Source organism: Larus michahellis, chromosome 1 (genome assembly GCF_964199755.1).
Source record: "Larus michahellis chromosome 1, bLarMic1.1, whole genome shotgun sequence".
Lineage (NCBI taxonomy): Eukaryota > Metazoa > Chordata > Aves > Charadriiformes > Laridae > Larus > Larus michahellis.
This window is the reverse complement of record NC_133896.1, coordinates 56,016,811-56,031,794: the sequence shown is the minus strand read 5'-3', so window position 1 is coordinate 56,031,794 and position 14,984 is coordinate 56,016,811. Positions and strand designations below refer to the sequence as shown.

Genomic DNA, 14,984 nt, shown 5'->3' with positions numbered 1-14,984 from the left:
CCCCGTCAAAGTGTGTGTGAGTTCCTCTCGGTGCGCTAGAGGTCAGTGCAATGCTACGCGAAACGTGACAGCTTGTGTTACTCATGGATTGACAGAGATGATAGACCAGACATGCCGCCCTGCTCCCACACACATGCAGGCACACACACACACGCTCACCCTTCTCCATGTTTCGTGACTGCACACCCAAACATAGATCTGTCAGAGGACAGGCATACCTTCGTTTCTCTCTTCCCACCGAGTTAGATGGCATTGCACTTTCAGAAAGGATTGATGGGTGTTAAAATGCATGTTAAATGTGCTGTCCAGCTCCGTGCCATAAATATGACAATGCACGGCATTTTTACAGCCTTTCTATTCAGTTGGCAGAAATGCTCCCTGAAGCCCCTCTGAGTCTTCTCTTTTGAAAAAGCGCTGCAGCTTTCAAGGAGAGAACAGGCAGAGCATGCACCAAGCCCAGTACTGCTAGCTGTAACGCACTGGTGCCCTAAGCAGGCAAACTGGGAGCGTATAGGGATTTTGAGGGTACAAATAAATGCCACTGTCCCCTGTGAAGGTGGCACTTACCAGACTTTTTGGACATAAACCAACCTGCTTGGCTGAGCTGAAGGACATTATTAGTTTGCTCTGCAAATAAGGGCTTGTACTTTTGGGCCTCAGGGGGATGAGATCTCCCAGGTAGTTGTTCTCGTTTGTTCTTTCACAGGGCTGTGGCATCATGCAGGGACACTAGCAGCTTCTTTTTTCACACACATTTTTCTCATCATGCTTTGTCTGTGCAAGAGTTGTGAAGAAATATTTCTGCTTTGACGCTTTTTTAAGTAGTAGGTCTGCACTTTGAAGCAGTTCAGGCCAGATACTAAAACCAGATGCAGGGAAAAAAGCTGTCTCCTATTTTTGATGGGCCTTTTTTTCCCATCTTTGTCTTGTACAGTGATTGTTGAGACTGGTTATCAATGCTGATTAAAGTCTGATTTCCCTTTGCTAATGACACATAGGTGATGTATCATTAGCATGTGATGTGCATGTGATGATGGTAAGGAAAAGTATAACAAAACTCGAAAGTGGAAATGAGCGAGCTTGTGAAACTATCGGTCCTTAGTTATAATGCAGTACAGGCAATTGAGCATTACGTAAAGGCAGAAGACTGCAGACTGTAGATCTTATTAGCTGTGGAGTGGATGTGTATGAGTATACACGATTTTTTTTCTCTACTGAAAAATTCTTATTGACACTGTATTATTTTACTATTTATGGTGACTTTCTCATTATTTGTCCAGTGCCTTATAGTGTTGTTTGTTATGCCTGGCTAAATTTACATAAGTGTGCTTATGTATTCTGTGTTTCTGCAATTTTGTGGTATTATAACTCTTGCAGGAAACAATTTATTAGTACTAAAACTTTCATGGCTTGCTTCTGCTAAAAATTTATGTGTGTCCCTTGCAATATATCCATCACAGTCCAGTAATTTTCAATCAGTTTATCAAAAGCAATTTCATATATATGTCAGAGAATTATGTATATATACATGCACATTTGTAATTTAAAATTTCATTGACTAACACCTTACTGTACTATGCCTGTAATTACAGTTTCAGATGAGTGTTGCTTCTCAGCAGGCCAAAACTTACATTGTTTTCTTTGCATCTACATGCTTTTACTGCTCAAAGAAAATGGTCTGCACCCATCAAAACCCTGTACCTTAGCATGTATGTGGCCACTTGGAGTAGTCATGTGGGCTCCTCTGGTCCTTTTGTTTTGTCTTTCCTCCACCCTGCTTATTCACGTTCTGCCTACCCTCAACTTTTTTGTTCCTTACCTTAATTCACCTTCCTTATTCACGTCCGTGACTTTTCCCACTTGACAGCTGGTTTGATGAGAGGATATCCCGCCACGAAGCAGAGAACATCCTCATGAGCAAAGGAGTTGGCTCCTTCATCGTCCGAGCCAGTCAGAACTCTCACGGTGACTTCTCTATCTCTGTCAGGTATCTGCTTCTCACAGCATTTTCTTGCTTCTTTTCCTGTTTAATGGTGTCCCTAGCCTCATCTTGACAGGATTCCTAATGTGACGTAGCCTCTTGGGAAGTTTGCATGCTGCCAGTCACTGGCAGTGCTGCTATGTTGTGAATAAGAACAAATAAGGCATCTGCTTCCCAAATGTGTCTGCCTCTTTTCAAGTGACACAGTGAATGCCCCGTTCCAAAGCTGCATTCCTTGGTGACCTGCTTCTCTGAAAGAGCTGCAGCAAAGCAGAGTGGTACATGGGACATCTCCCACAGTACAAAACATGTGCCTTCTATTTGTTTTATTTCCCTGACAGCTCTGGTTACTGAACTGAAGAATTCTACTACTGCCCATTAAGAGATGACTATTACATTGTTAACTTATTTCCCACAGGTCACTAAACAGCCATTGGACAGGAATGGCTTTTAGTTGCTTGCAGCCCAGCTGCAACTTATTGTAGCCCAGCCCTTCTCAGAGAGTTTGCTTCAAAGCAGAGCTGTTTAAATTATGGTTGGTTTCACAATTTTCAGTCAAATAATTGATAACCAGTTTTAAATTAGAGCAGTGCTTGGCAATGTCTTTTCCAAGCAGTGTGCGCTTTCTGATTCAGGGAGTTCAAAAAGTATCTGAGAGGAATGCAGGAAAACATTCTGGCTACATCTACGCCAATAAACTAAATACAGTTATGTTCCTTCTCTGGCCCTAAGATCAAGCAATGTGGCAGAGCTCAGATCCATATGGCTGAAGCTTCTTCACCCCACAGAACAGAACAGCTGTTTTCAAGCAGCTCACTGCAAACAGTTCCTGGTCCGCTCTGTCCCCCTAACCATGGCCCAGCACTACCTAGGGAAGGGCTTTTTGGTTTAGACCAAAGCCATGCTAACACCTTAACAGCTTGTGTGATTATAGCACTCAGTCCCTGCCTGGTCCCTGTTTAGTTTATTTGTGCAGATGTAGCCTCCAAGACAAGCGTTTTGAGTTCCTGGGTTTGCACAGAGCAAGGAGGGGGGTACCAAAACCAGATCACATCTGGTGCAAAGAGAAATTGTCCAATCAGACAAGAGGTAAGGCGAGGGGAGTTGCAGGGTGCAAGCAGGGGCAGAAGGTCGAGACTGTTAATTTGGCTTGCAACAGCAACTAGTAATTCCTTTTCTTTCCTTTTTTTTTTTTCTTTTGTGTAGGGATAATGACCAGTAGTAATGCTATTACGCTAGATATTATACAGTTATAAATCTCATGTATGGCTTCATGTGACTATGTCTGTATGTAGTGGTGATGCATGTGGTGTGAAAAGGTATAATACATCTCTTATAGTCAATGCAGACTGGATGTTAACAGGAACCTGCAGAGGCTAGTGGGTAGACTACAACTGCACCTTTGTCTCTAATAGAAATTATAGAATAAAGCTATTAGCTCTCCACCTGTTAGTGGCCCTGAAAGCTCCTCTGGCCTTTATTTCGAAGGAGAGGCTTTAGAACCCTGTGCTTCATTCTGGTAGTGCCTTGTGACTGGGGAGCCCTGCGATGCTCCATATTTCTAAGTTGATGAGTCTTTTGAAACACAAAGCCATACCTAGGTCCAGTACACAGAAGGACTGCCACTGCTTTACTTTCCAGATGTCTGGATTTGGCCAAGCAAGAAACTTTGGTACCCCTCTGGAAAAGACTTTTTTAAAAAAGGTAAAAGTGTGATCTGGTTGATGATCTCTTACTTTTCCAATTGGATCCAGGCATGAAGATGATGTGCAACACTTCAAAGTGATGAGAGATTCAAAGGGTAACTATTACTTGTGGACAGAGAAATTCCACTCGCTAAACAAGCTGGTGGACTACTACAAGACAGCTTCCATCTCCAGGCAGAAGCAGATCTTCCTGAGGGACAACAGCCGAGAGGAGAAGGTAAACACAAACTATCCTTAGGAGTTTCTCAATAATAATCCTCTCTATGGAAGGAATTTAGCCCATGAGAATGACTTCGGGTTGGGGGGAGAGTCTGTCCTTGGAAACCCAGTCACATCGCTACACTGGTGGGCCCTGCAACATAGATTTTTATTGGATTCAGTGGTATGTACACTTATATAATTGAGCAGAATTTTCTGATTCTGTTTTGGAAAGCAATAGGCAGTGCTGCAAATCTGCATAGACATGCTTTGCTAAAGGTGTGCTAAGGCCCCAGAGCTGCAATTCTAAGATGCCTTGCACATCCTTATTGAAATGCCTAAATTTCATGAGGGCAGGTACACAGCTGACTGGTAGGTTGTGTCTGAGACAACTTATTACAGTTGAAAGTTTGTCTGCTCAGAATTGTCTGTCTTCTGTTACCTAGCAAAGACAGTAAGGAGTGTGGAGGAACCAAGAGCAGAACCAGGAGCAGTGACTGGTAGGAACTGAGAAGTACTGCTGAGAAGAACATAGCAGATATGGGAACAAGCTGTGCATTGAGGGAAGATGTAGTAGATGTTTGAGAAGGCAGGCGAATCCCAGTCCAATGAATCCCTGGTTTTGTGCCAGGGGAACAAGCAAATAACATAATAGAGACTGCTATGCATTGCACACGCAGTGCTTGGAGTGAACGTGCCTGGTCACTGCACTAACAAAAGTCCTGCTTTACTGGGAAACGGATTCTGGTATTAAATTACCAGGATGTGCAGGTAGAGGCAAGGCAGAAGACATGTGACTTGCTCACTGCAGCAGTAGTTTTATAGGCTGCATGTGGGTCATTCTTGCTGGTTTCAAAGGAGAGATGATTTATTTTTCAGTCTGAAAAAGGGTCTTGTGTTGTTGTCTCATTCTAGACCACTTATGCAGAGCTTTAAAAATGCATTAGTAAGGTATAAAATAGAGGCTATGTGACCTATTGCGAGAGATCACAGCAAAGAATTGTCTGGGGAAGGAGAAAGGAAGACTGTATGCATGTATATCAGTAAAACAACCTGTTTGGTCTGACTGTGAGCAGGAAGGGAAAGGGAACAGCATTTGCTCCAAGATGCAGACAGGCAAATGAAAGAACAGGAGTCAAGTTTGCTTTGGCAAACACTTTGTACATTTGTTATGGTGATGGGCTCAGCAGGGTATGTTTAGCACTCATCGCAGCGGGGTTTCTGTTCACAATTCAAATTTCTAGATGCTACAGCCATATGATAGAATGATAGTAATATACAGATTTCAGTGCAGAGACAAATGAAGTCTAAGGGCAGTATTTCCAAAAAGAGCTTGGCTCCTGTGATAGTCCTCACACCAGCCCAGGAGTTCCCCTTACTACCCACTCTTCAGATGAGGAATGGCTATAACAAAGATCTAAAATAACGGGATTCCTGATTTGTCATTCTGTTTAGAGGGGCAAGAGCTTTCCTTTGGAAAAGCCTCCCAGGTAAAGGGTAGTGGTAGTGATCCGTGTGCAACAATTGCTAAGCTTCAGTCAAGGATGTGGTGGGAAGCAAAACCTGACTTCACTTTTGTGATCTTTCTTCCATCAGGAGAGGCGTGGTGGGAGCCTGGAACGGATGGCCCGTGAAGGATTCCACCTGAGTGGAGCAGCTGGAGAAGATCATTCTTCTATATCCAAGAGATATGTAGAGCATCCTATCCCCATACTGCAGCAGCAACAGGTACTACCAGGAACAAGGGGCTGGGACATCAAGCCCAGGCACGTGAAACCATTTGCCTTAATTGCTTGGTAGCAAGTGAGCAGTCACTTTGTCAAAAATCTGCCACCCTGAACCTGCTTTAGGAGGCAGAGTCAGTTAGGTCTTGGTATGGGAGTAGCAGCGATGACGGTGTCAGCCTGGGGAGCACTTTCAATGTGCAATAAATATGTGAGCTTTTACTTAGTTCTGTGATCCGTGACTGATTGACAAACCAGCAAAAAACAAAAGTCAGTGTACAGTGGCTTTGATACGGAGCAGAAACACTCATAGGAGTGTAGGTCCATGTAGTAAGTCTTCCAGCTGCAAAGCCAGATTGAGTTCACTCACTTTCTGGCAAGGACAGGTGAGGTGCAAATTGTGCTCCAGTCTCAGGCAGCCTCAGCAACCTTTTAGGCTGACAAAAGCACAAGTGAGACCAAAGGAGCTTTTGGAAGAGTGGGTGCAATAAAGGAAGCAGCAAGACGGAGAGGACAAGAGCTGTTTACAAGCAACAGCAAGTACAAGCTGTTGTTCTTCCTCCCCTTTGTTGACACAGCTGATCAGACCCTGTGTTACTGAAGCATTGCTCCAACCTGAGCTAACATGATAACAGATTCTGTCACACCGTTATCATAAAAAAGCTTAGTGCATGCACTAAAGGCCTGGAGGGATGAAGACACTCAGCACCTCTCAGCTGTGCAGACAAACGAGAACTTGCTCCCTGGATGTTGCTGTTTCCTCTCTCTGTCTGGGCTGATTTGTGTTGATATGATTTCAGATGCATACAGCTTCTTTTCTTTGAACCTGCTTTTGTCTCTTTCCTCTTTGGTTAATCATACTACTGGATTCTCAGAATTACCCCCTGCCCTTTACAGCATGGAACAGCCCAAATAAAAATTGAAGTCATGAGTCCCCACGTACACAGTCAACTGCATTAGCATCACTGCCATTCCCCCAGGGACAGAGGAAGAGCAAAGAGTGGGCAGCACTGGGGTGTAGTAACTCCAGACAGGCAAAACTGCCCTTGGCAAGCATGGCTTTTCATCTGTGAGTTAGAACAGCCTTAGTTTTTTCCTCCCAAAGTCCCAGAGGCCAAAAAAGCCCCTCTCTGACCACTTTTGCTAGCTGTGGAACACAGCTGAAGACAGTCAACTTCCCACTTCTAAGAAGAAAAATCCAAAATAGAACAGTCTAACGCTTCTTCCATGAGGGGCATTGCTTGCAGGACTGCAGCTTAGGGACTGTATTGGAAGCACACATCTAAAATTATTTACTTCAAGGTTGAAACCTGACTCACTGGCCACCACTGGCTCCTAAAGCCCCTCATTTATACATCTCGGCATATTCATGACTTTTCTCTTGCTGTTGTCTTTCTAGGATAGATACGGTGGGAGTCTGGACAGGAAAGATGGGCTGTATGGACTAAGGGATCACAGCCAAGGAAGTGCAGCAGCTATGCAACGGAGACATACAGACCCACTGCACCAGCAGACACCGGTAGGTGATGTACCTGAAAGTCCTCATCTGTGCTACTCAATAGGTCTCTTAGAAATGGTCAAGCACTCTGGGCAATGTTACCTGCACAGAGGTTGCATGAGGAATAGTATGTTAAGCCTGTTGGGACATATCTTGGAAGATATTTCTGAATCTCAAGACTCTATTCCAGCCACTTGCATCTGCTTCTGGGGCACTCTCAGGGTCGGACTATGGTGTTATATGAGCATAGCTCTAGGACTGTGCTCAATGCCAGTCTTGGTTAACATGCAGACTTAGTAGAAGAGGGAATGTAGCATGAGCTCAACACAATAGGCATCTGGAACACTGTGAATGAGCCCAAGTTCACCCATGGGTTTGGATCAAGCATGGGTCCAGTCCAGCAGAAGACATTTCTGAAAACCTAATGATCTTTAACTGGAAGGGCTTCACATCCACTGATGAAAGGGACTGTCAAGTATCTTTGACACCACAGACAGGCCTTCCTAAGCACAGCAGCTAGATGTACAGTACTCTTTTTAAGTCCTATGGAGAGTTGCCTTGTAATACTGTGCCATTCTACAGTGTTCCGTCTGTCTTGTAATGCACTTGTAGTCGCATTGTCTCTTCCGCTACCTTTTGCTTCAGTCCTGAGAAGACCTGTCATCACTCAGTTCTACTTGTCTGCACCTAGCACATTCTCTCAGACCCACTATGCCATCAAAGTGGGACTCACCTACCTGTCACCCATATCTGTCAGAACTTCTTAGCACAGTGTATGCGGGTAGGATCCAGGTATGTCTCTGCAGACATGTCAGACTGCTCCCCTACCTGGATCCATACCTGGCAGTTGACCTTAAGTACCCACCTGTTCAGCAAATTCCCACTATGTGAATGTCTGCATAGAGCACGGTATCTTTCTCTGCCTCAGCCCGTGATTCCACTGACAACTCCAAAGTATTTCTCTATCAGCTCCTATGAGTGTGACCTCAGGCATGCACCTCTTCCTTGAGGAGATGTACATCTTAGCCCAGAATCACCACAGAACCAAGATCCAAGGAGAGAAGGGAAGGACAGCAGGACTTTATCAAGTGTGAGAGAAAGAGGACAGATTGGATTAAGAAATTTGGAACAAACTGGGAAATGGGGTCATGTCTCCTTTGGGCAAAAGCCCCAAATCTTTATTATAATCCAGATCAAAATACAATGGCTTTTATCCCTCAGAGGGCTGTGGCAATGAATAAAACATGCCTTTGCCTGACACACCCTCTGAGTGATCTAGAAGCCACCAAATCCAATTATAGGAAGGTCTATATGTCCACCCAAATAACTAGGAGCCGTGTCTAATCAGGGCCCTGAATGGAAGATTTAACAAATGTTAGTCTGTCTTCAAACAGACCTCTCCATCTGTGCCCACAAAACATACTTCCCAAATTGTATATGACCCATGGTGTGGGTACCAACAATTTCCCAGAAAAGAAGCCCATACTTTGTCCTTTAAAATCTGATTTCTAGTCAAAATGGGGGATTGACTGCAAAGTCTCTTATAATGAAGTTCTCATAAGAAAAAAAACTGGACCATAGCGCTCATTAAAGTGCAAACCCAAAATAAACTGATAAACCCAAACATTTCCTAAATCCTTTTGATATTAGGGGTCTGACCTTGGGGAGAGTCCAAAGAAGTTCCTGAAAGAGCAAATATCATTCTTTACGATCTTTACTAGACTTGCTTGTGTGCTGGCTCTCTGGGGGAGCAAAGTCCTTCCCACTGTAAGAGAAGATAAGGTTCATGACCACCTGAGGAATGTGAACATACATAAGTCTATGGGACCTGATGAGATGCATCCCAGAGTCCTGACAGAACTGGCTGATGCAGTTGCCAAGCCAGTCTCCATGATACTTGAAAAGTCATGGCAGTCAGGTGAAGTCCGTAGTGACTGGAAAAAGGGAAACGTAACCATTTTTAAAAAGGGTAGAAAGGAGGACCCTAGGAACTACTGACCCGTCAGCCTCATTACTGTGTCTGGGAAGATCATGGAACAGATCCTTCCAGCAGCTACGCTAAGGCACACGGAGGACAGGGAGGTGATTCAAGACAGCCAGCATGGCTTCACCAAGGGCAAGTCCTGCCTGACCAACCTAGTGGCCTTCTAGGATGGAGTGACTACATCAGTGGACAGGGGAAGAGCTATGGATGTCATCTATCTGGACTTCTGTAAGGCCTTTGACATGGTCCCCCACAACATCCTTCTCTCTAAATTGGAGAGATATGGATTTGATGGATGAACTGTTCAGCGGCTGAGGAATTGGTTAGATGGTCGCATCCAGAGGGTAGTGGTCTAGCAGTTCAGTGTCCAGATGGAGATCCCTCCACATCTGGTGTCCCTCGGGGCTCTATACTGGGACCAGTACTGTTTGATATCTTCATCAGTGACATAGCGGTATCGAGTTGCAGTTGACACACCTGAGGGATGGGATGCCATCCAGAGGGACCTGGACAAGCTTGAGAACTGGGCCCGTGTGAACCTCAACGTCCAACAAAGCCAAGTGCAAGGTCCTGCATCTGGGTTGAGGCAACCTTTGGTATCAATACAGGCTGGGGGATGAAGGGATTGAGAGCAGCCCTGCCAAGAAGGACTTGGGGGTACTGATGGATGAGAAGCTGGACATGAGCTGGCAGTGTGCACTTGCAGCCCAGAAAGCCAACCATACCCTGGACTGTAGCAAAAGAAGCAGGTCGATGGAGGTGATTCTGCCCCTCTACTCCGCTCTGGTGAGACCCCACCTAGAGTACTGCATCCAGGTCTGGAGTCCTCAGCACAGGAAAGACATGGACCTGTTCGAGCAGGTCCATAGGAGGGCTATGAAAATGATCAGATGGATGGAACACCTCTCCTATGAAGAAAGGCTGAGAGAGTTGGGGTTGTTCAGCCTGGAGAAGAAAAGGCTCTGAGTCGGACCTTATTGTGGCCTTTCAGTACTTAAAGGGGGCTTATAAGAAAGATGAGGACAAACTTTTTAGTAGGGTCTGCACCAACAGGACAAGGGGTAATGGTTTTTAAGTAAAAGAGGGTAGATTTAGACTAGATATAAGGAAGACATTTTTCATTATGAGGGTGGTGGAACACTGGAACAGGTTGCCCACGGAGGTGGTAGACGCCCCATTCCTGGAAACGTTCAACTTCAGGTTGGTCGGAGCTCTGAGCAACCTGATCTCATTGAAGATGTCCCTGCTCATTGCAGGGGGAATTGGACTAGATGACCTTTAAAGGTCCTTTCCAACCCAAACTGTTTTATGATTCTATGTATCCCTCAGTGCCCTGCTGGCCAAGGACACATTTCTATACCTGTATCAGCACCAGCTCACCTTCATAGAGCCATTCACTTATAGCGTACAGCCCGGCAGGAGCTCAGGCAGGAGTGCTCCCATATGTGCTCCCATAACTGGCCTCAAACATGGCTATCACAGTTGATCTTACAGAGTGGAGGAGACAGAGCCATGTGAACGCTATTTCTTAAGGCCCTGCTCTCAGTCTGACTTTTCACCTTGTGGTGTGAATACCCATGAACATACTGAGGCTGCTGAGAGCCCAAGCACCATCCCTTGGGTGTCCCAGTAAATTGGTCTCTCCTTCCTGGCATCTTGGCCACTTCCTGGTTTAATTGCAAGATTGTCTCAATTTCAGCATTGCTTGACCTCTCTTAGTGAACATACTGGGGCATAAGAGGGGTGAGAGGAGGAAGATTTGTGGCTCATTGTTCTCTGATTGCTTCTATCTCCTTTCCAGCGAACGCTATGGGTCCGTGCCTTATACGACTTTGATGCTATGGAGCATGATGAGCTGGGCTTCCGCAGCGGAGACATCTTAGAGGTCCTGGACAGCTCCAACCCATCATGGTGGAAAGGACGCCTGCGTGGGGAACTGGGTCTCTTCCCTGCCAACTATGTCACACCGGTGCCTCTGTGAGGGCACCATATGCCCCAGAAGGCCATATTGGAGCTGCTCTTCTGACGTGACAGGGACAGAGAGGGAGTGCATCTTCCCTTGCCCCCAGGACATACGGTGTTTTTGTTTTTGTCTTAATTTATTGGCAATTGATCTTTCGAAATGTTGGTATGAAAGGGAACCCTTAGAAGGGATAGGAATTTTTTCCCCTATTTTTCACATCTATGAAGCAAAAATCATGGACTGTTCATTGAGACCTTGCTGGATCCTCCCTGCCCTGTCTCTTCTTTGGCTAAGTATGGATAACTTCCTGCAATTAGGTTTGTTCTGTGGAAATGCACCTCAGATAAGTCAGGCTTCAGTATTCAGGTAGCCATACCCATTCCTTTTGGATCTGGTAGCACGGTCTCTTCAGGCTGTATTTCACCTTTCTTTCAGAGGTAGGAGCAACACCCAGGTGAATTAAATGATTGTTGGTAATCACATTAATCCTTCATGTAAGGAAGGAAAGTGAGGGGGCTTTAGATTGAAGTACAAGGCAACCTTGGCTTTTCTGAATAGTTTCTGGCTTACCCCTCTAGTACTTTCTGTGGGTATGGACTGTATGAACATACCAGACGAAGGGAAAAGATGCTGTAAGCTTTTCTACAAACAAACCAGTGGTGAAGGTATGGGAGGGTGAGAAGCTACTTTCTTTGCTTCTTCTGATATTCCTGCTCTTCTTTCTGCACCCCATAACAACAACTTGTCTCATTTTCAAGCTGCTCTCTGAGATACTTACACTTCTGTTAGAAATCCTGGTTAAAACAGTTCTGGCCCTTCAGCTAAATTAATATCCACTGGATCAGATAACCATGGATATTCCTCACTGCTTCCTTTTATAAAAATGAATTGGGGAGGGGTTGAAGAGAAGAGGTTTTTCTGGTTTGGTGGCAGAAGTTCTTTCTCTGAGAAACTGGGGTGTTCGGGATCACTGTGTACACAACGCTGACTTGCTAGTGAATGCCTCATCCAACAGGTTAAGCTATTACTTCACAGTATGCAGAGAATAAAGTTGCGGCCATCAAATAGTCTGTTCTCTGTTCCAGTTTCCTTTGGATGAAATAAGATAAATGAATAGGTTTTCAAATCATTGCTGAGTGAATGTCCAGATGCGATACAAATATACTCCAAATGCACATTAAAAAATGATCCAGACCCTGTGAAGGAGACACTGCTGCATAACCGCTGCTCAGGCAAGTTGATACTAAACAAGCTGTCTGAATTTTTCACAACATGTGGGACCTCGGCAGTCAGCGAGGAAATGATGATTTATCATTCTTGGGAAAGAAAGAAAAGGCAAGTGAAAAAACTCTAAAAACAAATCAGGTCCAGCAAGAAAAATGTTCTTATCTTTTGTTAGTCCCAGTGGGAGAAAGATAATCCAGGAAATAGGTTCTCAATAAAGACCAATTCAATGTAGCTGGCCTAAATAAAGCTGCCAGCTAGACAGAGTAATAGCATTGTCAAATTTTTGAGAAAACTCCACCAAAAGCAGATTATTAATGGCTGAAGTAAAATGAGAATAATTAATAAGGCATATAAGCTCTAAATAGAATAGAAAACTTTGAAAGACACATTAAGAGCTTATCTCCATTGGCTACCAGGGTGGTTCAGGAAATGGAGAGATACCATATGACCTCCTGGGCTGGACTTGGCTCTGTTCTCTTGCAAGAGCTCTGTTCTGGGCCTTTACCATCTCCCTTTGAAGTGAAGTCCATGAGACTTATTTTGGAACAAGCTGTCTTATTTTATTGGGTTGGTGTGAGGGTGTAACCTCAGTGACTCCACAGTTTGAAGAGTGTTTTGTTGTGATTCGCTCTTTTTTAACTTTTTTTTTTTTTTGGTAAGGTAATATAAAATTCGGAAGAGAGAGGGTTAATATTCAGTGAGAGAGAGGATTAAGATCAGGGGAAGATGGAAGCAAAGAAACCAGAGATCAGCAAAGGCAGAGGAGGGATATGAATGATGAATATTCAGGTCTGGCTGAAACAGAAGAAATGGTATGTTCACCATTATTCCCACCATGTCGAATCATCTTTCAATTAATTCTTTGGTTTTTGATTAGTTGCTTTTAAAATTAGAAGCAATGTCTCCTTTTCCTTTCCTCAGCACTCTAAAGACCCTCTTGGTAATGAAGATGTAGTTGCATGAAATTAATTGAAGATAATGCACTTAGCAGTTTGATAGCTCTTCACACACTTGAAACCCCTTTACAGAGATTAACTAATTAACCAAGTCTAAGTAGTACACTGTAAGTACCCCCATGTTAACTCATGATTCGTTTGAGGAAGAGGTAAATTTTCACGTGATTTTTTTAATTGATGTTTAAGGAATTAATACTTAAGGTAATTAGCGTTAAAGGATTACACACTAATTATGGACAACATACCAGAACCACAGTAAAATCATGATTTGCCATTATGAGCAGCACCTAATGACACCAAAATTACTAGGAGGCAAAGGTATCATGGCGCCTGTGATAACTATAGCAGTGCCATGTTCTGCACTGCCACATGCAGCTGGCCAAGCTTTGGTCTGCAAGACCCAGTCTCCTTGCCTCCGCCGTTTGTCCTTGCCAGCTCCTCGGAGTAGAGGCAGTGCTACCTGCATTTACCGTACATGCCAGAAGCTGGGAGGCACAGGCGTCAGACTGCATTTTTGTAGCCTCCCACAGTAGAAGTTGTTTTCCTCACAGCAAAACAACAGCACAGAGAAGCAGCATGGCGCCTCCCAACTCAATGGAGTCTCTGGATACAAGAAGTGTGGGCAAAGGGGGGAGTTTTGCTGGGGTAGAAGGTGCGGTAGCCACAGGATGGGACATTTTCTGTGCCCCTTGACATCTTCTGCTGTAGTCTGCCCATTAAATGCTATCTCCCATAGATCAGGTCACTTAATAAGGCGCAAGAGAGAGAGACACTCCTCACCTCCACCCATATCTCCTGCCAACCGTCTTGCTCCTTCTTCCAATGCGTTCTAATTGTAACACAATCCTTGCTAATATTACGGCACTTCACTTACACCTGTGCCATGAAAAACTCAAATTCTGCTGCCCAAGCAAGAGTCACGTGTTAGCAACATAGGACAGGAGCCTTAAGATGACAGTGTGGTACACTGAGTTTACCTGTCTTTTATCAATGTTTTGTAAAGAACTAACCCTGCAGAACACATCCTGAGAGAACCCACTGTGAAGCCAAAATGGGAAGGAATAAAGAGGAACCCAGATAAGTATTTTGTTTGGTATTTTTTTTAAGCAAGAAAGTTCATGAGAAGAGAGATTGTAAACAGAGATAAAAGTAGAAAAAGTATGTGGGAAGGCAAACATTATTATAATAAATGAAACAAAGGAAGCTGGATTTGCACATGGAAAAATAAGTTTGATGAGCACAGCTGAGCTGTGCTTTCTCCTGTCTGAATGAACTTTTAGCCTACATTCTGCTGCAGATCCATATTTTGATCAGACATGTCTCCATGATTAATAGGGCTGAGTGAAAAGCAGTAAATGGAAGTCTCCTTTCATGCAAAAGTTGTCCGAGCAGTTTTCTGTGCCACAAAATAGAGACGTCTCTGTCTCGGTGTACATGCTTACTGTAACAGCTGCACTCACTGGAGCGCGCTGCAGAAACAACAGGAAGGTGGCTGGTTCCCGTCTCAGTGCTGCCAGGGTAGGAGCACCAGGGAGACGATCCTCAGTGCTGCCACAAAGTCAGCACCTGGACAAGCTGCTAGGCACCTCTACCAGGGATACAGGTTCCTGGGTTGTTGTTGTTTGGGTGTTTTTTTTAATTGAAAGTAGTTCTCAATTTTAGGGGGCTGTGCAGGAAATTTGTAGCTTTTCACAACAGGCACCTGTTCCTCATCTTTTCTATTCAGCAGCACCTTTCATCTTTCCTC

The 14,984-nt window shown here is 44.4% G+C and overlaps 1 protein-coding gene across 5 annotated transcripts in view; it reads left to right on the top strand.

Annotated features, from left to right (window-relative positions):
• Positions 1–12,116, top strand: part of GRAP2 (GRB2 related adaptor protein 2) — a 112,374-nt gene extending 100,258 nt beyond the window's left edge. For all 5 annotated transcript variants that reach the window (XM_074578433.1, XM_074578451.1, XM_074578458.1 and 2 more), the window contains 5 exons: positions 1,868–1,987; positions 3,736–3,904; positions 5,482–5,613; positions 7,009–7,128; positions 10,893–12,116. In XM_074578433.1, coding sequence (XP_074434534.1) covers positions 1,868–1,987; positions 3,736–3,904; positions 5,482–5,613; positions 7,009–7,128; positions 10,893–11,072 — 721 coding nt within the window. In that variant the 3' untranslated portion in view covers positions 11,073–12,116. The remainder of the gene's footprint in view (positions 1–1,867; positions 1,988–3,735; positions 3,905–5,481; positions 5,614–7,008; positions 7,129–10,892) is intronic.
• The last annotated feature ends 2,868 nt before the right edge of the window (positions 12,117–14,984 follow it).